This window comes from Esox lucius, chromosome 7 (assembly GCF_011004845.1).
Source record: "Esox lucius isolate fEsoLuc1 chromosome 7, fEsoLuc1.pri, whole genome shotgun sequence".
In the NCBI taxonomy this organism is placed as follows: Eukaryota; Metazoa; Chordata; class Actinopteri; order Esociformes; family Esocidae; genus Esox; species Esox lucius.
The window spans coordinates 13,401,560-13,429,048 of NC_047575.1; the positions used below are offsets into that span (position 1 = coordinate 13,401,560).

General features: G+C 38.5%; 2 protein-coding genes across 2 annotated transcripts in view; both read right to left on the minus strand.

Annotated features, from left to right (window-relative positions):
- The window catches only part of pcxa (pyruvate carboxylase a), an 83,817-nt gene extending 76,303 nt beyond the window's left edge, over positions 1–7,514 (minus strand). Inside the window, exon 1 of the mRNA XM_010900528.4 lies at positions 7,161–7,514. The gene's annotated coding sequence lies outside the window, so the exon portion shown is untranslated. The remainder of the gene's footprint in view (positions 1–7,160) is intronic.
- A 601-nt stretch (positions 7,515–8,115) lies between these two features.
- calm3b (calmodulin 3b (phosphorylase kinase, delta)) lies at positions 8,116–26,479 on the minus strand. The gene is made up of 6 exons (XM_010900529.4): positions 26,077–26,479; positions 24,979–25,009; positions 24,726–24,869; positions 14,447–14,553; positions 14,103–14,238; positions 8,116–9,515 (listed from the first exon to the last, which is right to left on the minus strand). The coding sequence occupies exons 1-6, from the start codon at positions 26,077–26,079 to the stop codon at positions 9,487–9,489; spliced, it is 450 nt and encodes a 149-aa protein (XP_010898831.1). The 5' UTR covers positions 26,080–26,479; the 3' UTR covers positions 8,116–9,486.
- Between the last annotated feature and the right edge of the window lie 1,010 nt (positions 26,480–27,489).

A 27,489-nucleotide genomic window follows, 5' to 3' on the forward strand; every position in this document is an offset into this window, starting at 1 on the left:
ATAAAGGGAATTGGGCCAAACGTAAGAGGATATTCCTGAGGACATTCTTCTGGTCCAATCTATTGTGAAACATGGTAAAGGGCAGTATTGTCATATAGCCCAGCTACTGTAATTTGACCTGTCAACCATTTCTGCCCTGTTTGCCATATAAAAATTGGCTGCAGACATAGGCTATATGCTGTGGATTCCTGCTGACAGGGTGCGTTTGTTTTATGGCATAATAACAGCCCTCGGGAGAAAGTCTGCCACGAAGACATCAGCCCGCTGAACTCACTGAACTGGATCTTCCTTCTCACCTGTAGTATCTCTGTTCCAGACCAAGTTGACAGCTCAGTGACTCCATTCTACCATAGGTGGGCCGGTCACACCCACGTCATTCTCAAGTGTAGAAGTGATATTATCACCTCATAAGGAGACCTTGTCTTTTCAAGACACTTTAGGCAACAATGGAGCTACAGTTGGACAAAGTCACTGTGCTGACAGCTGTGAAATGGGCCACAACAGACAGAACAAGGAAGTTTGCATTTACAACAAAACTCTGCCGTGAGAAATTCCAAGAAAACAGAAACACTGGAGTGTTTGGCGTTTGTTTCCGATCCATTACTTCCTCTTGAAACCAAATGACTAAACATTGTTGAGACAACCAGTTCAACACTTATTCGACATGTATTTCTATGGTGCAACTGGGCCTATCAAAATAAGTTTGCAGCCTATTTACTGAAACGTTTCTACCTTTTCTCGGGAAATAAGTAATTCTCTCTAAAACATTCTGGAACCGACTGAAATACTTTTGTTTGTAGCAACGAATGTAACGACTTAGCAAGTTGAGATATTTGGATGAGCTATAAACGTTCAGGTATGGTCACGTTGTTGACAAAACATAAGCTCAGCTTTATCAACTCATCTGGAAAGGCCTAATCCAGATCGGACATGCTCAGCGCCTCAATTCAACCACTCTTTAAATTCTGAAACCATGTTGTTTAAATGTTATTCCCCCAAGAATGTGACAATTGTAGTTGTTAGACACAAATTACCTCAGACCTACTGATGGATGTGCTACAGAACGATATGTGAAAATATCTAAGTGATGCAACTATACAGACTTTAATACCCACAGCCCAAACACTAAATGAGATGAAAAACATTGAAGTTTGATTCCAGCTGAACATATCCTTAAAGGCTGTGCATGCAAATGAATTGCAGGTGGAAAACATGCATTACAAACTGTTTAAAGTATGCACCACATTTAAATTTGTGAATGCTAGGCACAGAAATAGGTAGTATTTATTGATACATTTCAAACTAGTTATTTTTACAACAGCAACAAGATAAGGTGGTTCTTTCGCAAGAATGATACAAAACAGCAGATGATCACATTGCTCTGCACAAGAAAAAAGGACTACATAAGAAACCTGCTACTGATCCTGCTTTAAACATTATTACTGACAGACATTCAAATTAAATTTTATTGACAGTAATCAGTAAAAAGCTGTTAAAAAAAGTGTTCACAATTTGCACATCACTAATTAAACCATGTGGTTAGTATTAAGCATGACAACGGTATCTTAAAAGTTAGACCTAAATGCCATCGGAGGAAGTTCCCATTTCCACAGCAGTATTCGCTAGAATGGTCACATGGTTTCAGTGAGTTCTGAAGATGTAATTTAAGTCAACTTCAGGTTGGAGCTGAAGTAAACAATGGCTTATCGTGTGTTATGACACCATGGCCATTCAGACAACCCCAAGTAAGCTGGAGTTCACCTAAATGGGATTCTTCTTCAAAACTATCCCTTAAAGTTTGAGTGGTTTTTCAAGCATAGTTCAAGTTTAAGACGCAACGGCCAGCAAAGACTTCAGCTTACTACATGGGTGAGTCTCTTCCCATGGCAGAGGGAAGAGACTCACCCATAGACAGGTGCAACAGGCTCCGTTACCACCAATGCCATGCCCTTAAAGGGGCAGCTGAAATTTTGCCCCATCTTTGATATTTCTGTGAAAGGCTCTGGTTACGAATGTTATTACACCGGAAACTAAATGAAGTGCCTTTAACTCACAGGTTACGCTTCATGGTTTATTTTGGAAGGTCATAAATGTTAATTCCTTTAGGTTACTGAGGCCCTAAAGGCTACTATGGCAGTGTTCTTCATTCCTGCAGAAACAGGTTGATTGTCTGGGCTCCAATTCAGACACAGGGCAGTGACTGAAGACTACTTACTGGCAATAACAAAGATATGCATGAAACCTCAACAGTTGACATTGGCAAAATTAAAAACAAATATTTGAACTATGCTTGTCTTGCCAATTCCCTTTCACCCTGATTCAAGACAGTACATTTTTGGTTCAAATTACTATGCTGAATACCAGGGTCAGCAAAAACTGACAGATGTGGAATGCCCTTCACATCCACACTCAAGAGCCACTCAATATAGGTGCATTCTATAATTCAAGATGGTTGTCTGATTCAACTTTGTCATTGAACAGTGCAATCAGAAGCGCAAATAGTAGAGGGCAGAACATTTTAGAAGTGTTATGTATATGTATATCACAAGTGGAATGCATAGATGTGCAATGGTAAATGCAGTACAAATGGCAATACTAAATGTGCAATTAAGGCAAATAGAGGAGGTCTGAAAATGTACAAGTATTAACTATAGTGTATGTTAAAAGTGGGATAATACTTGTGTGGGTACAGATGGCAATTCTAAATGGCATTCTAGATGTGCAAAGAGGCAAATTGAATGTGCCAGGTGCATGTGCAACTGAAATGCAGGAAAAGTAGCAACAAGGTTCCCAAGGTAGACACGTACCGGTAACAACTGAAAACGTTCATTATCAGACTTGGCAAGGTGGTGTAGTACAATGTGAGTAGGGCAACAATGTCTCTGGGAGGCGGAAGGGCATGGTTAGTGATGGGTCACGGAGTTCAGCAAGTTTACAGTAGATGGAAAGAAACTGTTCCTGAGCCTGCTGGTGCAGGAAGAAAGAGACATGTACTGCCTGCCTGATGGTAGGAGGGCAAACCGTTTGTGGGATGTGTGTGAAGGGTCCCTGGTGATGGCGCACACCCTGCGCAGACATCACTTGCACTGGAGGTCTACGATGGCAGGAAGTTGGGCACCAGTGATGTGCGGGGCGGTTTTCACCACCCACATTGTGGTGCAGTTTGTCAGAATGCTCTCAGTTGTAGTGTGGTAAAAGCTCACAAGCCTTCAAAACAACTGATGAAAGACAATACATCACCATCATTAAATGGCATTCCCCATTTAGCAATGCACAGCAACCTTTTGCGCTCTTCTACAGCTTGATTGTTTTTCCCGGAATGTAGATTCCTCAAATCACTACTGATTCATGTCGGGACAAAGCCCTTATGACTATTAGTCCAGCCTGCCTCATCCGTCAAGTTTCTCATGTCTTCAAATATATGCTCAGGGGCTAATCAAAACCGAAATGTCATGGAACGCCAACCTGAGACTTCAATCATGTTCCCCAATTTTAGAAAAAGTAGTAGATAAAGACACACAAAATAGAAACTTTTTTACACAAAGATTTCAAAATTGGGCCTTAGGTTGCTGACCCCTGCGTAGAACAAAGCACAATTTAGACCAGGCTTAAACAAAACAAATGCATGAGAAACTGACAGAACAATCTGACAGTCTTGTGGGGCAATTAAGCATGCACTTTTATGGTTAAATCTGTGTCTGACAATTCAGATCAGACACCGGTACCACAGGACAAATGAGTACATCTGGCAAAGCCATCTTTAGAACCTTGGCAAAACAACAATACCCGCACTCTTGGACATTCACTGAAAGAAAATGGAAGAAGCCCAAACTCCAGGTTTCCCTAGGAATGCTACGTGACTGCTGTACTAACTATCAGAGAGCTGTTAAAGCTGCAAAAGCACAATTGATATCAAACCTTGTTTTCAACAACAATCATAGGCCTCAGGTTCTCTTCATCTCTGATAAACCCCAGTAGTGCGGCTTGTATTGTTCCATCAGCCAAACTGTATGAGGATTTTCAAACCTTTTTTATTGGAAAGATTGCTGCTTTAAAAAAAAGTACCCACTTCCTTCGCACTAGAACCTTCTGCTCCCTCTATTTTCTCAGCTGTCTTTTATCAGTTTGAGCCTATCACTTTCATTATTAACAAAGCTAGTTTGTACCATGTGCCCCACAAACTGTCCCCATGATACCATTCCCTCTCGTCTTTTAAAATATGTTTTTGATACAGTGGGTCTCAGTATTCTTATTCAGATTTCTTATTTCTGGATGTGTTCCAGCTAATTCTTAAACATGCTGTAGTACAGCCTCTTATTAAAAAAAATAATCCTGGATCCTAACATTCTTTCAAATGTTATGCCCATCTCTAGGCTACCTTTTCTTTCTAAAGTACTAGAGAGAGTAGTTCTTAACCAATTGACAATGTTTTTAGAAAAATCTAGTTTCCGTCTGGCTTCAAGCCACGTCATAGTACTGAAACAGAATTCTTAAGAGATTTTAACGATCTCCTTGAAACAGTTGACTCAGGGAGCCCCGCTATTCTGGTTCTTCAGGACCTGTCTGCAGCCTTTGACACGGTGGATCATAAGATTCTCTTGAAATGCCTTGAACAGTCCATTGGCATCAAAGGAACAGAAATGGTTCCAGTCATACCTGACTGATAGGAGTTTCAGTCAACCTAGCCAAATTTTCATCAACCATGGCACATCTCACTTGTGGGGTCCCCCAGGGATCCCTTTTAGGCCCCATCCTTTTTTCATTATACATGTTGCCCTTGGGGTCCATTTTTAAGAAGCACAATCTCCTTTCATTGCCAACAATGTACAAATTTACATGCCGATAAAAACAACATCTAAAGACTCTGTCCAGCCTATCTTAGACTGCTTAAAGGACATCCAAATCTGGTTGGCGCTAAACTTTCTTACTTTCATTTAAAGTAAGACCGATTCTTGTGTGGACTAGGTAACTTGCTGGGTGATCCTCTTGATAGCCTTGGCCCTCTAGCCTCTTATAGTAGACCGTTTGTTAACAATCTCGGTTTTATCTTTGATAGCTCCTTCAAACGCAATAAGCAAATTAGTCTAGTAGTGAAATCTAGCTTCTTTCAGCTAAGACTTCTGGCAAAGGTTAAGGTCTATCTTCCTCCGAGGGATTTTGAGAAAGTTATCCATGCATTTATTACGTCTTGGCTGGATTACAGTAATTCCTTGTACCTGGAGGTAGATCAGAAAACCCTAAAAATCGGCTCGTTAGTACAAAATGCCACGGCTCGACTTTTAACCAGTATAACAAAACGGGAGCACATAACACCAATTTTGGCCTCCCGCCACTGGCTTCCTGTTCGTTTCAGGATTTATTTAAAAATGTTAATACTTGTCTTTAAGGTTTTAAATGGATCGGCCCCTTTATATCGGTCTGCACTTTTACATTGTCGTTCCGAGCACTTGAGGTCAGCTAACCAGTAATTTCTTACCTATAAAGTTCATACATTTTGTATACTTTGATATTTTGTACAGCAATTTGGTCAAAGACAGTTGTTTTAAATGTGCTTTATAAATAAAGTTGACATTAACATTGACTTCCTCACACTCCCCCACACCCAAACCTCAAAGACTGTTCAAGAACATTTTATCGATAATGTACAGTTGTACAATTGTTCCACAACAGAATAGACAGAGGTATCAATGTGAGAACTATGGACAGGAAGGGATGCGCCCTGTCTGCATCAACATTCAGAGGCCCTTTGGTATTCAAAAGTAGCTCAATAAGTATCCGGGAACGTAACAGGGATACATACCCCACACGACTACCCCACCAGTCTGTACCACTGACACCGAGCAGGATGAGACAAGGACTCATTCTGATTCGGCCATCAGCAAGACGCAACGGGTACCAGGATTCAGCCGACCAGGACGTTGTCCTAGTCCTCAGCTGTCCAGGGTCGGTAATCACATGGCCACAGGGGGACAGCCGGCAGTAGACTCAGATGCCATTCTGCACACACCGGTACTACCACGCCCGTATCAACATTACAGCACCTGTTTGTGACCCACCTGCGAGCTGGCACAATTACTGCCATTCCCCTTCAACCTCTCATCAAGGATTTGTTTGTGCTCGCAGCATTGACACTGACTGTGTGTTTTGGTTTGGTTTGTCACACCATTCAGTGTGGAAAGCCTGAGTCCCAGGAGGGCAGCTGTTTCAATGATACTGAAATTGACCACCCTTGCAATAACATTCATATCACGCACTAAATTGTTTAGTTCACAAATGTCGCCCAGTCTTACATTAATCGAACACTAATTGAATGCATTGATGCCCACGTAGCTGTTGGTGGTAGCAAACAAGATGTACAAAGAAGGTGGTGCACAGTACCTAAAACTGACTATTGTGAGTAAATGGTAGCATTTTCCATTAGATAAAACATAATGTTGCCTATATAAGCATCATTTAGATTTTAATCACTTAAGACATTCTATCCAGAACAACTTAGTGTTAGACACATCAGTGTTACAAGCCACAGCTATAAAGAACACTGCAATACATACAGTATGAGTCAACAAGTCTTTAAGTGTCCTTTTTGCTTGCTAAACTAATTACTAAGTACAACTAAAACTTGGTGTTCAGCTTTGCTGCAAGCTATAAACTACATATTATTTGAGAAACATTTCCAGGCAACCTACATAATCCTGTCCAAGACGTTGTTCCTCAACACTAATTACATCAAGGTGCCTTTACCTGGTGTAACCATGTCAACGTGCTTCACTGATAGATAGAACAAACAATCTCAACATTATCTCTTGTTTGACGTGCTTGCTGTATTATGTACATTCATTATTTGCCTTCCAAAAGTGCAAGTTGGTGAATTCTAAATGCTCATGTTGTAATGGCAACAATGTTTCTAAGAAATAATCAGTTGCATAGCACTGCTCCTGCTTAGTAAGTGATGATGGACGAAGCCACCTCACACTAGCCAACTGTCCAGATCAGCTAACAGCTAGCTGACACTGTACAATAGTTACCCAACTAAAACAAACTGCTAGCTAGCGGACTGCTCTAGTTGTACTGCTGCAAAAAGATTGCAGCAGTATCGTAGATGAATGGATGTCCAACTATGAAATGTAAAAAATGAAGACATGCAATGCAAACAAACTTACCTTAGTTTGAAGTCTAGCTCGCTTGAAACTGAATACGCTTCAAAGTCTCCCAGTCGCAGCTAACGTCCAGGCAAGTGACTAGCTAGGGTCTGACGTTAGCATGCGTGTTGGTGTCGCTTTTAACGGAGAGCAACTCGCTCTCTGCTGAAGGTAATTTGACTTACTTAGTAAGGTTATCTTGTGTGGCGAGGTGATGGAGGTCCACCTTGCATTGCTATAGTTTTAGGATTTCCTGTAGACCCTAGCTAACAGTCCGAGATGATAACTGGGGGGAACATAAGAAGGTGGAGCGCTGGCTGGCTAGGTAGCTAGTGGATACATTTAAACCCATTCACACGACTCGCCCATCGCTTGGCTACTTGCTATTGGTTACCTTAACAATTACGCCCATGTATACGCTCGCGACCCGGCCAGATCAGCCGGCCTGATTAATCAACTGACGCATTTCCTCAATATTTTTAAGATTTGCTATTCACAATCCATCACGTCTGTTATTGTCTGCGCACATGCATAACCAATACTGTTTATGTAGAAGACTGGAAGATGATCCAATGGTTTAAACACTAATGTTATGGTTTAAGAGGAATTGTAACATTTCACCACTGTTACTTGAGTATTAAATGACTTGGTATTTCGGAAGTCTGTTGTTACCAGGTTAGTTTGCTGCGTGTCAATCCTTACATAGCCCAACTTACAAGTAATAGTGTTTTTATATGAAATCATATGTATTGTACAATATGCATGCTATTTTATAACTTAGGCAGACATGTGACTCTTTAAAGGAAACAAAGAAAAAAGGTGATCATTGTAACTAAAACAAAAAGTAAATTCTAAGAATAATATTATTTTGAATGTATATTTTCTGAGTTCAGTTTCAATTGTTTGTATTTAAATCCATGAAAAATGTCAAACACCAGCATTTATTACACTGTATGAGAACAATGAAAAACAAGTCTTTGTATAGAAACACTGGTCAAAGACTTTAATTAGCAAGAAAACAGACATGTGCACAGCAATGGAATGCATAATCTTCACCTCTCCCCCAAACAACTTACAATGTTAAAGGGCAGGGGGTAGAGATGACAGCTTAACAAAAGTCTTATAAAATGAGAATGTTTATGAACAGAAAGAAAATAAAGTAAAAAAGTAAGCAAGAGAATGGAAAGGGGGATATACAATATAAATGACATGACGGACGGTGTTAAATATGCCAGACAACGTGATGACCTTAATATGCATTATGGTGTGGTCAGATACTGCATCTACAACACATCAGACCATGACTTCAATCATATGCACACAAGGTAGAAAACAACAAGCAGCATTCTCTCAAACATCTAGAGTTCACACATCTAGAGTTCATTTTGCTAATACAGGAATTCCTTAAAAGAAGCAAGATGAAAATGTATTTTCAGAAGTGGAAATTAATATCTTAAATTAAGTTGCCTTGAACAGTGCTGAAGTTCATAGCCACGTCTGCACACATCATTGTTAAAACAATCAAGAAAACACAATAACAATGAGCAATGCCATTAATTATTTGGAATAAGTGCAAACTGAGTCAAATACTTCGTTAAAATGGCCGTGTCCAAATGATACTTCACTGGTGCAGAACAGACCCTGTATATTTTTTCTGCCAGGACATAGAAACTGAAAAACCTACAGGGGCTCCTTGAACAACCATGTTTGCAATACACTGTAATCTTTTCAGCCAACTGATCATGAGTTTGTTAGCATGCATTTAAGTCTAGGAATATGCTTGAACTGACATTTGCATAATGTAATGTTCAAAGAAACATTGTTGTACAAACAAGATTAGTAAAAATGCCTCCACCAAACATCCACCTACACATGGAAGTCAGTGTCTGTTTTGTTAAAATCTTGTAATGTCCCATCATGTTTTTCTGTGCATTTCTAAAAGACAGAAAATATCTACATCTGTAAATAACATGAAAATAGGCTAAAGGGGTGCAAGCAAAATTGAAAAAATGATGCAAGAAGAGAAGCACTAAAACATTCCCAAAGAAATAAAGCATGCATTTCTCTATGTTAAAATGTTGTTCATTTGTCACTTTTTAATTAGATGCCATTAGTTTATCTGGGTATCTGTATATTAAATATTAGATATAGGATAACCAGAATATATTTCAGGAAAACAGTATGAGAAATGAAAGGAAGCACTGCACATACACAGATAAGCAAGTAAAATTGACAGGGGAGCAACCAAATGCAAATGGAAAAAACCCAATTGGTTCTGAATGCTTGAGTCTTCATATCGAGCGCTGTTTGGTCTTGTGTGGTGAAGGGGTCCTTTGGGTTTCTGCTTTTATTTTGCAGTCATCATCTGCACAAATTCTGAAAGAAAAGATTGAGAATAACATTTTGAGGAAGCTTACATTACATTGGCAAATGTATCATCCTTACATTCTGCAGGATAGCACTTGTCAGTCACATGCCAGGTCAGAATAGAGATGTGCATTGGAGATTATTTTATTATCCAAATAGTATGTTAGGAACTACAAGATAATATCTATCAAGGCATAACATTGAATTTATTGGATGGAAGAGTCTAAAGAAGTTAGATATCTAAGCTAGCCTGCTATACACTATTCACTTAACTCTCAATTTTCTGCCCTCTCAACCGCCTTTGGATTCCACAGCCTGACTTCACGTAGCCTTTTGTGGCCAAATATTTTTTTCGTAGGTAACATAAATCCCATAAACATTCCAGCTTCCCTCGAATATGTGAACTTTCCTTCACTTGCTTACAAGCAGCTTTGCAGTATATATTGCATTATTCTGACTGACAGGGCCACCACCACTGGCAGCTGGGAAAGCCCTGCAGCCACCAAAACTTTGAATGCGAGAAAACTGCTTGTTGATCAAAATTCATTAGAATTTTTATAGATAGTACACAAGTGAAAAAAAATATCCAAGGTGTGTTTAAAAGCGCAGCAATAGTGCTGTCTGAACAAGCTTGCCTAAAACACCCAAATACTATGTTCTTATATAGACAAGCCAGAGATGGAGCTATCATCATCACCACAGACGAAACTGCTGCCGCGGATAGCAGCAGCATGTCTTCACCAGCAACCAGACATCAGTGTTAATTTTGTCTACCAATTTTTCAGTGGCAGTTGATGAGAAAATAATTGACTAAAGAGAAACAGAAAACAAATGAAACAAAATACTTTATTTTGGTTGATTAAAACGAGACTAGACAAGATTATCTTCGTGGCAATAGTCAACTATAACTACAATAGTTGGACAGGAGGATTTTGGAAAGAGAGGTTTTCAGTGTTTTTTACATGATGCGCTTTCAGATATCATCAAAAGACATCTGAAACCTTATCATCTCAATATATATGCATATGCAAAGATTGTAGTGTGGTGCCTGGAGACATGGGTATACCCTAATTGGTTATCAAAATGTTTTTAATTCATTCCTACATTTCAAACTGATATTTCCATCCATGTCTATTAAACTGCTGGAACAATAAAGGGTGTGCAATATGCTTTTTTCCCCCCATTCCATTGGCTAACTACATTTGGAAATAGATTAATAGCATATTAAGTAACCTAATGTTGTGTGATCTATATGATCTGTTGCCAAGAAAACAGCGAGCCTCCGCTGGATCTTACAGCAAGACTCTGGGTGTGTGGTCATATGAGTAAGCATGGCGCGAGATTCACACTCCGGCAGCTATTCCAGCATACGTCAAAATTCGACTTATTCGACAATATTAGTCAAAATATTTTACTCACACTTGAGTGTTTCTTCCTTTTGCCGATCAGAGTTGATGCGACTGAAACGCGTTTGTCTATTAAAAAATAGTGCTGGGCTACATTATGGTGCTTTACAAAACAATTCTAAGCCAGAAATTTTAAAGCAAACGCGTTTCAGTAACTGATCTGCACCTAGAACTTTCCAGAGAGCTTTCAAATGCCCTGATATCCTATGGAAACGGACATAATTCCCATGGTATTTTTTGAGACGTTTCTAACATTGGCCTCAAAATCCCTTGTTCAGACTGGAAACATTATTTTGGAAAAAAAAGATGTGCAAAAAAGATTGTGATATATAAAAATAAATACCATCTGTATTAAATTATTTAGATTGGGCAATTATGCAATAATTATGTCAGTTTGACAGCTCTGTGGAAAGTTATAGGCACAGATTATTTACTGAAAGTAATTTGCTTCTTAATTTCAGTATGTTTAAATGCAGTTAAGAATTGTTTTGCAATGCAACACTATGTAATTTCGCATAGTGTAAACACTATGTAAACACGTTTTGCTACATTAGGAAGGCCTACATAATTTTAGAATGAGCCTTTTCAAATAGCTAGCCAATAATAATAATAACAACTCCGGTTCACCAAGTGTATTCTTACAATATTATTAGGCTTAAACAATAATGGTGGCATAAAATTGACAACATAGACAATTACATTGTTGATCGCACCAAGCCATACCCTGTGGACAGCGCTAGATTGTAGCCAGTTTCCAACAACAGGACAATGACCCAAAGCACAGCACCAAACTATGCAGGAACTGTTTAGGGAAGAAGCAGTCAGCCGGTATTCTGTCTGTAATGGAGTGACCAGCACAGTCACCAGATCTCAACCCTATTGAGCTGTTGTGGGAGCAGGTTGCCCGTATGGCAATGTGAATTTTGGAATCCTTTTTTTATTTAGTCTAGTCATAGGCATTCTGACAAAAATATCTTAAAGTTTATCATTTGAATAATGATTTAGTCTAGTTATTGTCAAAACAATAAAACCAGTGTGCCATTTTAATCAACAAAATGCTGTTATGTTTTAGTAAAATTGTATTCAAATCAAAGGTGTTGCCTCATTAAAGAATAGTAAACATATCACTGACTGCTATGTACAAAAACATCTTGTTCTACAAAACATATTTTTTTTGCATTAACCGAATGCTGATTCTATTCTCAGATTGGTGGAAGAACACAATCTGCAGCCCACAAAGGGCAATAATTAATGCAAAAATATTCACTATTTGTGAGAGGTGAAATTCATTTTAATGACTCTAAAACACGAACAAGTATTTATTTCCAATGAAATCTGTCACAACAGCATTGACTGACAGAGGTGGGGGACTCAAGTCACAATTTTCAGGACTTGTGACTTGCTTGATTAAAGTATGAAAATGACTTGACTTGACTTGACTTTGACTTGAGAACAAGTTGCTTGAGACTAGACTTGACTTGAAGTGGAAGACTCGACAATGACTTGAACTTATAATAAACAAACAGCAATAAAATAATTCTTTATGTTGTGACATCAGCACTACTAATCAGCGTATGTGCCTTTAACGCTGCACAATTCAAACCGCGCCAAACATGGCAGACAGTAACGTTAGTCGAGCTCCACAAATAGTATCGTTTGGATACAAGGACTTTAAACTGGACCGTGTGAATAAAAAAAGATTTGCCAGATGCAAAATATGCAACAACGTCAAATTTCATTCGTCATTTTAAGAACCACAAGGAAAGGTAAGAAAGTAGTCTCTTTATATTCAATTTCACTAAGATCTATAACGATTAAGTTACTAATGTAATGAATTAATCTTTTGTTTGTCAGAATTTGGCCTTGGTTGCATTTTATGTTTTTTATTTTTTCTTGTTAGAAATGTGACCATTATCATTACTGAATACTTCTGGTAAATAGATGTAAGGGAATTTGACTATAACAGTGGCATAGCCTGAATTTTAATGTTGATGGGCATCTTAAAATGAGCGGGCATGTATATTATTACACGTAGGCTATAATGTCTGTATTAAATGTGCGCATTTTCAAGTGTTTGTGGACTGCGTGTGGAAACTAAAAAGCATTGTGCTTACACCATAACAGTTAACTTTACTGCATGAAAGGCTAACATGGAGGCGCCGATGTGATTACTAGCACCTAAACATTTCGAAGAGTTTTTTTTTTTTACTCATAAAGACAAGAATAATTACAGCGTAATTACATATTAGGCAGTTTTTCAATCACAATAATTAGTTTATAAGGTTGTTATTATTAGCCCTTATTACATGGATTGGCTGAATTCCAGTGCAGAATGCGTGTTATTTCTTGATAACAGACCGTTGCCATGAAAAACAGCGCGTTATGGACGCAGCAGGATTCTAATATTTTGTGTCAAATTATTGTTTTATTTGGTAGGTAGCCATGTAATAAGCGGGATAAGATATAGCGAGGTGGTTGTTATAGTGAATACAACCCCTTCAGGCTGATTCAAGATCCCTCCGCTTCGTCCCCCCAAAAAATTGTACCGCGGAAGAGAAAAATATTTGATTTTGAAATCGAGGTTCTCACCGAGCGCACGTCAGAAACAGAGGACAGTGTGTGTGTGTGTGTTCATCTCTTTAGTACTGTGACTTGACTTGAAACTTTTAAGGACTCGACTTGACTTGCTTAGGGTGAACCCTTGACTTGACTTGCTTGATTTATCTGAACTGTGACTTGAGACTTGACTTGAGACTTGATGGTTAAGACTTGAGACTTGCTTGGACTTGACCATGTGTGACTTGTCCCCATCTCTGTTGACTGATAATCAAAAGGAAAATCTAAATTGTGTGATGGTGCAACTCTCACAACATATTGCAGCTAGCTAGCATCATTTATCTGGTAGTGGGGCTATACACTAAGTTGGCATTGCGTATATACTCCTTAATTCCATATTGATGTGTCAAAATATCTTATGGCTGTTATATATTATCAAATATATTATTGTCAATTACTGTATTTTCTATTCATTTTGCTATATTTCTTATTCAAACTTATTTCATGCATGTTTTCATACAAAACAAGGACATTTCTATGTGACCCCAAACATTTGAAAAGTACTGTAGATTCACCAGATTTGAAATGTTCCATTTAACTTACGATTGAGACATAGAGAGAATGAGGAACTGACCTTCATAGTTGACCTGTCCATCTCCATCGATATCGGCCTCCCGGATCATCTCGTCCACCTCCTCATCTGTCAGTTTCTCACCCAGGTTGGTCATAACATGACGCAGTTCTGCAGCACTGATATAGCCATTACCGTCCTGCAACACAAATACAGAAATTGAGTTTTCATTTAGTGTTAACAGACAACTTTGCAAATCACATTAAATAATACCTGAATATTGAAGGTCAAATAAACAAATTTGTTCAACTTGGGAGAGGTTTGACACGTATCTAATTAGCGTGAATGTGGCTGGCCAGGGTGAGACATCAAAAGTCTAAAACCTTCTGTTTGGCAGTTTGACTAACCTTGTCAAAAACTCTGAATGCTTCTCTGATTTCTTCCTCACTGTCGGTGTCCTTCATTTTTCTTGCCATCATGGTCAGGAACTCAGGAAAGTCGATGGTTCCATTTCCTGTGGATCACACAGTAAAAGGACATTACTGGAGGACGACATTCTTACAGTAGGTATTTTGTCCCAATCCCCAGCTGTATTTCACTAATTAAAATGCAAATCAATGCAACATTTTTGACATGTGTTTTTCTGGATTCTTTGGTTGTTATTCTGTCTCTCACTGTTCAAATAAACCTACAATTAAAATTATAGACTGATCATTTCTTTGTCAGTGGGCAAACATACAAAATCAGCAGGGGATCAAATAATTTTGTCCCTCACTAAATGTGAAGATGGGTTGCTTCGCCTGGCTGGCCCATTTTCGAACAATTTGTAATTGTGGAAAATGCTGTGGTCATAAGAAAGGTACAAGGAACGTGAGAGAGGAGACTTGAGGTTTCACTCTTGCCATATCTGTAAGGTCTGTTCACAGTTCCATCTCTCAACCACATCACCAGGACAACTTATAGCCTCCAAAACCCAAGATCCTCTAGATCTCAATCACAACAAATGCAGCACTCCACCCAGCTCCCAATCACCAAAACACTAAGCCCACCCAAGAGTTTGTGATAGCTTTTGATCCTAGTATGACTTCCCTGTTTACGATTTAACTTATCCTAGTCTGTACCTACGCCTCAGCCATTTCGATATGTGCACTTGTATTATGCCTGCTAGTTTACATAATTATGTATATTTATACTGTTTAATTGCTATACTTTTTGCTCTATTTTTGCTTTATATATTTCTTACTACGTAGATGTCAAGTGTCATCTACGTAGTTTGCGAGAAACCTTTTACAGAGGATCGTGATCCACGTTCACTTAGAAGAGGGCCAAAGGTGAATGCAATTCCATCAAGTAACCCAGCTCAACCCCTGGAGACCAGACAGACTAAGTAATATTTCCGATTGCTATGTTATAATACATAAAGTACACATTGCCTCTGGATATTTTGGGCAAAGGTTGGGGATTAACGGGTTCACCATGGCCCTCCTTTAGCTGCGGTCCAAGCTCCTATTCGGACAATTCATCATCTGTGTATTATGGTTAGAACAAGTAAGGCTCTATCACCCGAAAATTTTCTTCCTGCTCATATTCAGAGTCAGACAATATATATGTATTTTCCTTTCTCTCTCAAGCAAATAGTCTGACTGTCCGAGGTGAATATCAAAGACAAAACAGGTAACTTGTTTTCTAGCTAGCGAATACTAACTTTCGTTGCCTGTGATCGTTGCCTACTCTTCCAGAAAGGTGTGGATGGATTCAATTGTGAACAAAACAGACAGGTAAACAAAAGAAGTACCTGTTTATTTGAAATAAGAATTATTTCACGGAAATTAAAACTGTAATTTGAGGAATACAACATGTTCTTTGAGATAAATTACACCAATTGTCTTAGTTTGGAGTGTTTTAGTGTTTTAGTAGTTTTCTGCATGCAATGCAGCTTTGTGGTAGCGGTATGTACCATGAATTTGTACGACGCTATAACGATAATTACTGACAGAGACAGATAATGGACTGTTTCAAAAAATGACTCCTTGTGCCTGAAGAAACAACTTGTGGTAAGGGAACTTTCATCAAAATAGGTTTTTTAACATTTTTAAGGTTAGGTTTAGAATAAGCGTTAAGTAAAGGATGAGGTTTAAGGTCAGGGTTAGCAGATAGTTACTTGAAATGTTACTAATAGTCCGTAGATGGACCATAAAGCATTTACAGATTGACTATAGGGCCTTGGAGACAGGTTGACAATCACTTATGTTAAGTGATCATCAATGGTATTGACATCACAATCCAATTTTATTTTAAATTATATCCGAACTTGAATCGTGCCACCTTGGTTTGCTAGCAGCAGCGTGCTGGCACAGCGAGCGACACGCAGGGCAACATGCCAAATGGTCAACAACCTCATTTCCCTACTTGCCATAGGCCATGTCCTTCACATCTAAATAAAATATATACAGTACGTGGTAGTTAGACTATTAATCTAGTGCAAAAAACAAAGATTAGAGAAAGAGCGAGAAGAGAACTGCAAGCCGCACAAGAAGTCTAATTGGGTATACGGTTTATTGCTTTATGATAACCAGCACATCCATTGATCTACTGGCATTATTGAATTCCACTGTAGTTATTGGTAAGTATAGTAAAGAGACAAAATTGCAAAACAACTGAAAGACTTTCAGCATAGAGAGGTTAAACTGCTGTTGGAAATCATTCCATGAAAAAGTTTACTTCCGTCCATTTTTATTTTGCTTGAGTAGCAACCCATTGTGGTACTGTTAATATTTATTCTCTGTTGCAGTTTCGTTGATAAATACTTACTAAATGTATGTCTAGGCATTGTGTAACATAATTACAGAACGAGAATGTATTTTATTACCATACAATAGTATTTTGTCATTAGAATATTCAGAATATAAACTTTCCACGATTGAATTTGCATTTGTTGAGGAATCATCAGAAGCTACATGTTTATTTAATACCAGGGCACCTGTACCAAAATAACTAAACATTAGTATCAGTAAATTGTGTTAAAACAATGTTGGCTATTGGGTATCGGCCAAAACATTTCTTATTGGTGGCTTTGGTAAATACAGTTGTAGTAAATGTTACCATGATAAGTTAAACAGGCAATTTCTAACCTTTTTATTATTGCTGAAGGGTTTATTAATGTCCTTGAATCGCGCTAGGTGCATACAATCCCACCCCCTGGACGTGCGAGTTTTGGCAGGTTGTCTCTAACCTTATTTACAAGAGCTAAGAAAAAGATGGTGCATTTATAACCAACAATTAATTCATACACAAGAATGCTATTCATACATCCTTTACGTCCTGCAAATGACTTCAGGTTTACAGGCTCACTTAGGGCTGTCACAATTATGATATTTTAGCTGACAATTAATTGTCAAACAAATAATCGCGACATGGATGTAAACAGCGAAGATAATCTCACGTAAAAATAGTGATCATAGCCTACATAAGTATTTTCTATTTTACACTTATTACCGATATGAAGGTCCAGCCTGTGTCGAACTATTCATTTAACTGCTCATTTAATGTAATGGCGTTTGCTGTTTGTGCTGCCGCCATAGCTGGTTAGGCACCATTTCTCAACCCAAAGGTATATTTTCTCACTTTTTTGGAGGTGAAAATCACACAGGTTGGCGAATTGGATACTGCACATGTCAGTATCACAATTACAATTATATTTCGATTATTTGTGCACCCCTAGTTTGCACTTGAACGCCACCTTTCCGGAGCAAATCCTGCAATTTACCACCTCTAAATCATTGGGCTCACATCTTTCAATTAGGCTTAAAACCAAAATGCGCCCAGAGCAATGCAGTTGTGTTCGGCTTTGAAACTACCACTAAATCAATGTTGTTAATGATTGCTGTTCACAAAACAACTGCAAAGCAATGACAATAACATTTCGCTGCGCATCATGACGTTTCACCTCACGCTCGGCTTCATATATTATAGCCTAGTTATTTGAAAAAGCCTCCCGTACGTAGAAAAACATATTTCAACGTTTATATGCAATGGGACATCATATTTCTATCCATACATTTTAATGCGCATTACCTAATTAGGAAATACAGTTGGGAATGACAAAATTAGACTTACAATATTAGTAAAAATATTTTACACACAATTGAGTGTTTTCTTTTGTTGATCAGATTTGATGCAACAGATAAGCGACTGAAACGCCTTTGTCTATTAAATAATAGAAGAAAACAAGCGTCAATAAATGATCTGTGTGTATAACTTTCTGCAGAGCAGTCAAACGCTTTACTGCGTCCATGCGCTAGACATCCTGACTGATGGAAATTAACAATTTGCGTGGTATCTGGCAATTATCAGGCATGATCAGGCCATTACGTAATAATTGCGACAGCCCTAAATTCACCTTCAACATTCAACCTGAAACTGAATAACCAAACAGGCGAGAACATGTTTTTCTATCCAACACCAATGTTTAAAAACATTGTTTTTTTCCCCCCTCACTTTACAGGATTTACAACAAAGCAGTAGGACAGTGACAGAAACCGTCAAAAAGTAGCATAAAGGGAAACAAATAACTGAAACAGTTTACTTAATTTAACAAAATCATTTATAAGGCTATTCTAAGGCTCTATTCATTTATACAAGGAAAGCATATATAAATGATGTATAGACTACAAGACAACACAATGCTTTGTTTATTGAAAATCATTCTATAGTGCAAGACTTGAAGTTCAAACCATGTCAATTATAACTTTTTTCAAATAAGTTTTGAATAAGAAGTAGGTTATATAATATACTATTTGCAGTTGTTAACACTAGCCATTGCAATGCAGATGTCACAGGTACATATGCTATGATGGAGGAGGACTGCTGGCCAGAAAAAAGTAGTTACCCTATGTTCTCACATACAAAAAACCCAGATCGATACAACAATTTGTTTCATTACTAAGACATCATTATTTCAACACTAATTTGTAAGACGGTTGGCAGTTATGTTTGGCCATAATCCACATTAGTAACACACGTATGGTGTTACTACAACAACAATAGTTACTATACCAATAATTGTAAACTTCTGCACGGGACACCAGGGAGGTATTCCATCAACATCGCTAATATAATCTGCGCTTAATTGAAAAAGCCCGGTCTGACTGAATGCCAACTTCCACTTAAGGCTCAAGCCATTCCATTAACACAATCTAGCAATGTCTTGTCAACGTTAACTCAAACCAGGCTTGAAGAAGCTTATATTGTGTACGCGCGGAGTACACAAGCAGCCCAGAACAAGCAAAATGAACAGCGAAAATGATCCACTGAACAGCGGAACAAACCCTGCTGATGGGACTTTATGAAGACTTCAAAGGAGTCATCACCAAAAACAGCAATACTGCCATAATTGACAAGGTGAGAGAGATAGCTTGGCAAAAAAGCACTGACAGATTAAACGCATAGGTCATACCAGCCTACATACTGTTTATTTTTTTATAAATTCTGACAACATAGCCAGTCTTACAGATTACTAGATAAGTAAGACTGGCTATGTTATCAGACTAGATAATATCCGATTAATGATCAATCAAAATTATGTTGTAGGCTAACTTATGTCAACGGACATAACTACAATGCATTTACTGTTAGCCTAATTTGGTGAGGATTGAAGCCTTTCTGGCCTAGTAACCCTTGGCCTATATTCATTCTCGGCAATTACATCTCAACAGGGGCCAACTGAATAGCCAAAAAGTATTGTGGCAAAAGCTTCAATATTTAAAAGCAGGCAACTTTCATTCCAGATCATCTGACAGCATAAGAGGGTGACCAATGATGTGGCATACTTTGCTTGGCAGAGCCTTCATTTTTAATTGCTCAGCATGACTAAGAAGAGTTGATGCAGTGGTATCTTTCAAAATGTAAATTCCAGTTCCGAATTCTCTCAACATTGTGCTGATAAGATAAAGGGAAACATTACCACCATACAGTATTTACTACTTTGTGTGAGGCAGACATTGAAGTTGACATTTCTGTGAACAACTGCCAGGGTAATGGGATTTAAATCCAAAGATGTGTTGACATCCAAACTTATTTGATCTATTTCCACAGGTCCAGATGGGGACTGGCATGCACATAGGTACAGTCTATTGTGCCAAAAACATTGGAGAAGCCTGAAAGAGGATTATGTCAATACAGAGGCTTGTCAACCTGTAGGCTACTTACATTTATTTTAATGGTCACATACCTGCAATTGAATAAAATGCCTCCTTGATTCTGTTTCAAGATGACCAGGGAAAGTGATGAAAATATTCAGGTACTGCTTTAGAGCAAGGCATACCCTTATTTCCTGGCATGCAGTTGCCTTTGCAAGACCTTCTGCATCACCAACACTGTACAAGAATGTCCCACATGCAAAGAAACGCAGAGCTATGCAGACAGACTGCAAAGAGGGGCCAAGGCTTGGCTACGTTGAGTGTGCTTCATTGTGTGATTCCAGCAGACTGCATAGGTAAACTTTGCTGGGCCTGCTGAATCTGTACCTCCCTCACAGATACTCATCAGGGAAGCCCAGTGGAGAACTTCTGTCTCTGAAGACCCTTGGGGCTGATGGTGTAAAAGCTTTGTGTAGAATCTGAGCACCTTCATCCACAGTTGTTGAGGAATGGACATGCCATATTTGGTTGCAACTGGCTGGTCTTTAGATGCACTGCTTATATAAGATAAATCTCAAATCACATACTTGCATACTATATAGTATGCAAGACGATTAGTATGTCTCAAACCACTGTACACTGAAAATAGTATGCCAAAAGTTCACGGATGGTCTACTATTTCTGGTGGATTTTCAAAGTATGCATCCAAGCATGCCTGTTTGGGGTAAATTTAGAACACAACTACTTGCGCAGTGAAAGAGGAGGGGTTTTCACGATTCTCATGTCTTTTCACTTGACGAAAAAGTCAGTTATCGTCACCTATATTGATAGTTAGTGCATCAATGTCGAACGTTGTTGTGACCTGAAATGAAATAGCTTTGGCAATGTAAAGTTCGTCTTCAGTCTCACTAGCAATTGCTCAATTCTCATGACTATTACTAGCAGTAAGATACTAGTATTACTGGCTTACAAACTTTTAAAATAGCCATTGGCAAAAGCCACACGGTTCATAGATGCTATTTGTGGTGGAAGTAAAGTTAATTAAAAATGAGAGTCGGTTTAAAACAATGCTTAACGGTATCTAGCAAAATATTCAAACTTGGCATGATGTTAATGCGTGATAAAATGTAATTTTGAGACAATATTATGACAATGTAGGTCCCAATCAGTCCCAATACTGGCATACTAGCTTACTATATACTAAACAGTACATACTTAACCATCATCCGCAAAGTACGTACTTTTGTTCTTTGGAACTAAATTAAACATGTCAATTTATGCTTGGTCAGAATGCCAGAAAAAGACTGAACGTATGTTTCCGAACACAGACAGGACAAAAGTGATAGGAGTGAGAAAACACATGGACCGGTCTTTTGGGATTCTGTTTCCACCTGTTGGACAGTCTTTGAAACACAGCTAAATGTAGCTTGACAGTTAGCCTGCAAGGGAGCAGGCTAGTTCAGATGTATAAGTTACCTTGGTTACTGAGCAGGAAGGCTCTATGCACAAGCGTATGGACAAACTTCCGCTTTAGCCAGATGTCGGCATATCAGTTTCCGATTTACTTAAGGCAATCACTCACGTCGCCCAAAATTTCAGTTTTTGGTAGATGTCTCCAAGACCTGCCTAAAATAAGCATTAGTAATGTCCATCGAAATGTTGATGCCTGGTCCCCTGCTCCAACAAGCAAGCGGAACAAGGGATTCAAACTCTACGTATCGAGTTATCTGCACAACTACGAGGGTAAGTAGTTTACTGTGGTGTGCCGACCGGCTATCGGCTAAGCTAGTTAGCGACGTGTTGCTTTTAGTGTAGTATTAAGCAGGACAATAGAACGCATAAAAATTCACCCTAGCCTAAAAAACGGCAAAAGAACACTGGCTGAGCTGGAACGCTAGCGCGTCCCCATAGCAAGTGAATTGAAACGAACCTTCATTCAGCCTCTTCTAACCTAAATGAAGCTTAAAATTCCATAGCCTCAAAAAAGCACCAAAACAGGTCTCCTCTTTTATTTAACTACTGTAACATTTCACAACGAAACTGAAAAATAAACACTGGCATAGGAAGTAAACATCTGGTCCTATATGGTATTAATTGCGCTTAAACCTGCGTTACGTGGAAGTACATAAAAAGAAAATCTCCTTTTCTGAATATTTCTAGTCTAGCGTTTGAAGTCATATTTTATTAAAATAAGGACATTCTCCTGATTAAAATGATGCCCCACTTGTACATTGAAACTTAAAAGAGTCACATACATTATATTTCTTCTTTTTTTTTTTTTTTCGTACAACAGCATCACTCATCTTGTTGTGAGTTTAGGTGTTTACTAATGCGGATGAGTATTAAGTAGTAAGTAAGTAAACCGGAAACTGCAATGCAGACTTAAAATAATAAGTCTGCATTGCAGACTAGTGTTGTCAAAAATATCGATATTTTGATAAATATCGATACTGAAATTTCTGAACGGTACCAATACTCATTTCCCGAAGTATCGATACTAGCCGCGCTTTCACTTTCACTTGTCTCCAAAGGCGCGTTGACAACCACCACACGCGCACGCGCACTCGCACTCCCACTCGTCTCATTCGCTCTGGTTAGCAAAGGTGAAGTGAATGGAAAGATGGCGAGTGCAGCGCCCGTGCGACCGGCTTTGGTTGATAAGGAACACAGCAGGAGTGCTATCTGGAAATATTTTGCATATGAGGCAAATGAACATGGAAAGCCGAAGGACACAAGCAAGCCAATATGCAAGAGATGCTACAGAACAGCGCTAACAAAAGGCGCTAACACCACTAATATAGCAAAGCACTTGAGAGACCGACACCCGGATCTGTATAAAGAATTTCTCAAGGTTGGTATTATTATTATTATACATTACTGACACTCTATCCTCCAATTTGATACTGTTAAGAGCTTTGACACAATCTGTATTGTTAAAAGCACTATATAAATAAAGGTGACTTGACGACTTCATGTCGATCCAGTGAGCACAGTTTTCGCGTGTGATGCACGCACGTTTGCGTTTAAATCTGTTCATCAAATTAATGTATTAACCAGCTTTTATGACCGATGAGCAATGCATTTGTTACAGTATATTTTAATCTTTGATAACAGTAGGTATTAGGTAATAAAAATATAACGGATCATGTTAGCTCTGGTCCAATGAAAAAATATTAACAAATAGAACTTTGGATTTTAATCAGTACATGTATTAGTGAATGTTAGTTTAAATCAACTTTTAACTTTGATTAAAAAATGTTTTGTAAGTATTTTTCATTGCTTATTCATGTTAACAAATATCTATTACCATTAACCTAAGTTTTTAGATTAGTTCATTCAGTTCATTTTAAAAGTGTGGTCTAAAAAAAAAAATGTTTATTAAAGTTTGGCATTCTCTTGTAGCACCAGAAAGAAGATGAGACTCGACCTGCAACAAAAACAACACAATCACAACCTACACTACCAGCTGTATTTGAACAGCAAAGTAAGTATGAAGCAAACTCAAATGAAGCCAAGAAGTTGAACAGGGCTGTAGCAGTGTACATCTGCATGGATCAGGTTCCTGTGTATACTGTTGAGAAACCTGGCTTCAAACAACTTCTAGAACATTTGAACAACAGGTATGCCCTTCCTTCACGCAACTTTTTCATGCACACTGAAATCCCAGCCCTATATAACGAAACAAAAATAATAGTAATGAACCATCTTGGAAGGAAAACCTTTTTTTCATGCACCACTGATCTGTGGACAAGCAGAGCCACTTCCACGTTCATGGCAGTAACTCTGCAATTTGTCCCTGAAACCTGGGACATGCAGAGCTGGTGTTTGGGCTGTGTTGGGCTCAACACTGAGCACACTTCTTGGCATACTTTATTGGTTTTTGAATGTAATGCAATCTGAGAGGCTTTTGAACAAGTGCACTACCTCAGGACATTTTTGTTAATGTAAAATATATGTTCTAGACTTGTTATATTTAGCTTTAAATAAAAAAATAACCCCTTAATATTGTGGCAGTTTTTTTCTCTGTGGTATCGAAAATGGTATCGAATATCGATATTTTTCAAGGTATCGTATCGAAGTTAGAAATTCTAGTATCGTGACAACACTATTGCAGACGGAAGTTTTCACTACGCTGGTGCACAGAGCCTATAGAACAGAACTCACTTAAATTAGCCAGACTTAAAAAAATAAGCCTGGATTTTCCTTTATCTGCCTTGACGGAATACCTCCCTGCTCTAGTAAGCCTGTTCACAAAAATCATTGCTAAGAAAATAAAAAATGACTGCAGTTACTTGTTAATGTTTTCAGGGTAGTTCTATGATTCGTTTCTTATTTGATGCATCGAATGGTGTTATTTATCATGTTAATATTGACATGCAAAGACCCACAAAAGACCCAGCATTCTGTGGCCAAGGCTAAAATTTGATTTATCAGCTTTAATCAATCATAAAGCCTAAAAGCCAACAATTACCAGCTGACACCGGTGTATGTATGTCAGAGTGTTAATCTGATGGAGAGTGATGGATGGGCTCGTCTTTGAGAGTCTCACCATCAGCGTCCACCTCATTGATCATGTCCTGCAGCTCAGCCTCTGTGGGGTTCTGTCCCAGCGAACGCATCACTGTGCCCAGCTCTTTGGTGGTGATAGTGCCATCTCCATCCTTATCAAACAGCGAGAATGCCTCCTTGAATTCTGGATGAACATTTCAGAAGGCCACACTTCAGTTTAGACATGTTATATTGACAAAAACACTTGGAAAAACCATAGTAATATTTAAGTATAACTACAGTCATCGTCTTACCAGCGATTTGTTCCTCTGTCAGTTGGTCTGCCTATAAATAAAACACACAACTAAGAATGACACACTGATTTCTATAATCCCTTTTTTCACTTGGGAAAAAAAACTAAACACAAGCGTTTATTCTGTATGTCCGAGCCAAGTATGAAATGGGCCCAAGAAACAGGGAATGTAGTTCTGTAGCCCTAGATATGCACCGTCAAAAACGTTATTATGGAATAGCACTGCTACAGTAAATACGTACGCCACGACCAGCTAGCCCATTCATTCAATTTAACAGTCTAACTAGCTAGACAGTACAAATGTAATCAATTTTTTTTTTTTTTATAAAGCCGTTTATACAGCAGCAGTTGACAATGCATACTGTACTGTATACAGTACATACCCAGCCGAAAACCACACAAAGCAACCAACAAGAAATGGATGCACAGCGACATCATACTTGAAAGTTGAAGATGATAAGATATATACTACTGTACTGTATATTATATGACGGAGAGATAAATGGGTACAGTATCTAACTAAACACTGCTATTAAGTACAAACTACCGTACTGGAATGAGGTATTTGGTTAGATAAGTATCGAAGTTAAATGTAGAACAAAACAGGTGTGTTGACGAACTGTAACGACACAGTCGTTGACATTTAACATTAAGACAGCAACACTAGCTAACTCTAATTTCCTCGGTGGAATTGTCCACAACCACCAGCCAGTACTGTTGCGGCTTCAGTAGTTAGTAACTGTGTTTGCTTCTCCCACACGCGTTACCGTTTGCCAAATGAACGACTGACGCACATAGACTATACGTTACTGTAGTTTGTAGTTAACTCATCGTTGTTTTGCCGTGGCAAATAAGTTAACCAACTTAATGAGCTATGTACTAAATCATGCAGTTAGAAAGCAAATACCGACGTTAACGTGTTGGGTAGCTAGCAAGCTATTTACAGCTAGCTAGCTATTTACAGCACTACACAGCATCACAACAGACAGACAGAAGCCCAATCGGTGCATGCTAAGCTACAATCTATCGCTGCACATGTATTTGTTGAGCCGGTATTCATAACATTTTTAATTTGAAAGCTACAGCAAACGAAACTTACCATTGTTTTATAATATTCTGATCTTGCTTCTTAACAATTTTAAGATTGTAAATATGACACTGAATCTGTCCACACACTTCCCCGCGCCTTGCGCTATTTGCCGCTTCAAGTTGTGTATTCCTCCGCTCTGGTTTTAATTTCAAGCGGGACACTGCACTCCCTAGCAACTCGGCTGTCACCAAGGTCTCCGTACGCCAAATAATAATTAAAAACAGAGCGTTAACAAATTGTATTTATCTCCAACGTAACTAGACAGTTGGCATTAGCTGGATCCCACCTTAGCTAAAAATCTAATAATCGTCAACTTTCCTATTTCAAAACTTTAGCTAGACAACACTACTACGAATATTAATTCTGTTTCACTTTCTTCTGGAAATGTAAATTTGCTCAAGTCCTTATGTTTGAATGAGATACCCCGGGATTTGGGCGCAAATCAGCTGACCAAGTAAACCGGGTTAGATTGGTTTTCAGCCACCTGCAATGCGTCAGGGAGTCTCGCAAGCAGTAAAGACGGTTACAATCTTAAAGCGACAGAAACACATTGCTATTAGCAATAATTTGAATGGACAGTATAATGGTCTATGTCATATTAGCACACAAAATTCCATATCGGCGATTTATATAAAACAGTAGATCTATAATATGTCTATTGTGCTACTTAGATATCTATACTGTAACTTCTAAGACTTATTTACAATATACTGTTCTAGAACAATAATCATGGTTCGATTTTACAAATGAAACCTGGATTACGGATTTAATTGGATGGGATAAAATACATAAATATAAGTGCTGTCAAACATAATCTGTTTTAAAACAACGCATTATGACCAGGTGTGTAGGGCAAAATTCTGGGCCCTTTACATAGGCGGTCTCTGAGGGCCCCTCCCCTCGTTACACAAGATTGAAACAATTTCAAGGGCCCCTCTACACGTTAGGGCCCCTTAGTAACCCTTCTCCCCCCAGTCCGACACCACTAATTGTGACATACTGTCTTTTATCGTAAGGGGAATAAAAACAAACCCAAACAAATCACAACTGTAATGGTATTCACTGTTCACTGCAATGTTCTTCTACTTTTAAAAACTCTCACACATACTAACATGCACAGCAGCCTAGTTGTGGTCTATATTACCCCAACAAGCATGAATGGATGCATAATGCTTGAAAATCATGCTTGAAAATCCACCTGAAATATTAGACAACTGGCATACTATTTTCAGTTTACTAATCTTCTTGCATACTAATCTGGCATACTATATAGTATGCAAATACACAATTTGAGATTTATCCTATATAAGCAGTGCATCTAAAGACCAGCCAGTTGCAACCAAATATGGTATGTCCATTCCTCAACAACCCTGTGGATGAAGGTGCTCAGATTCTACACAAAGCTTTTACACCATCAGCCCC

Excerpts from the sequence above, each read along its gene's own strand:
- calm3b (XM_010900529.4), bottom strand. Across the intron at positions 14,554-24,725 it reads CAATGAGGTGGACGCTGATG|GAAATGGAACCATCGACTTT; the intron begins GTGAGACTCTCA and ends TGTGATCCACAG. Across the intron at positions 9,516-14,102 it reads TGGACAGGTCAACTATGAAG|AATTTGTGCAGATGATGACT; the intron begins GTCAGTTCCTCA and ends CTTTTCTTTCAG.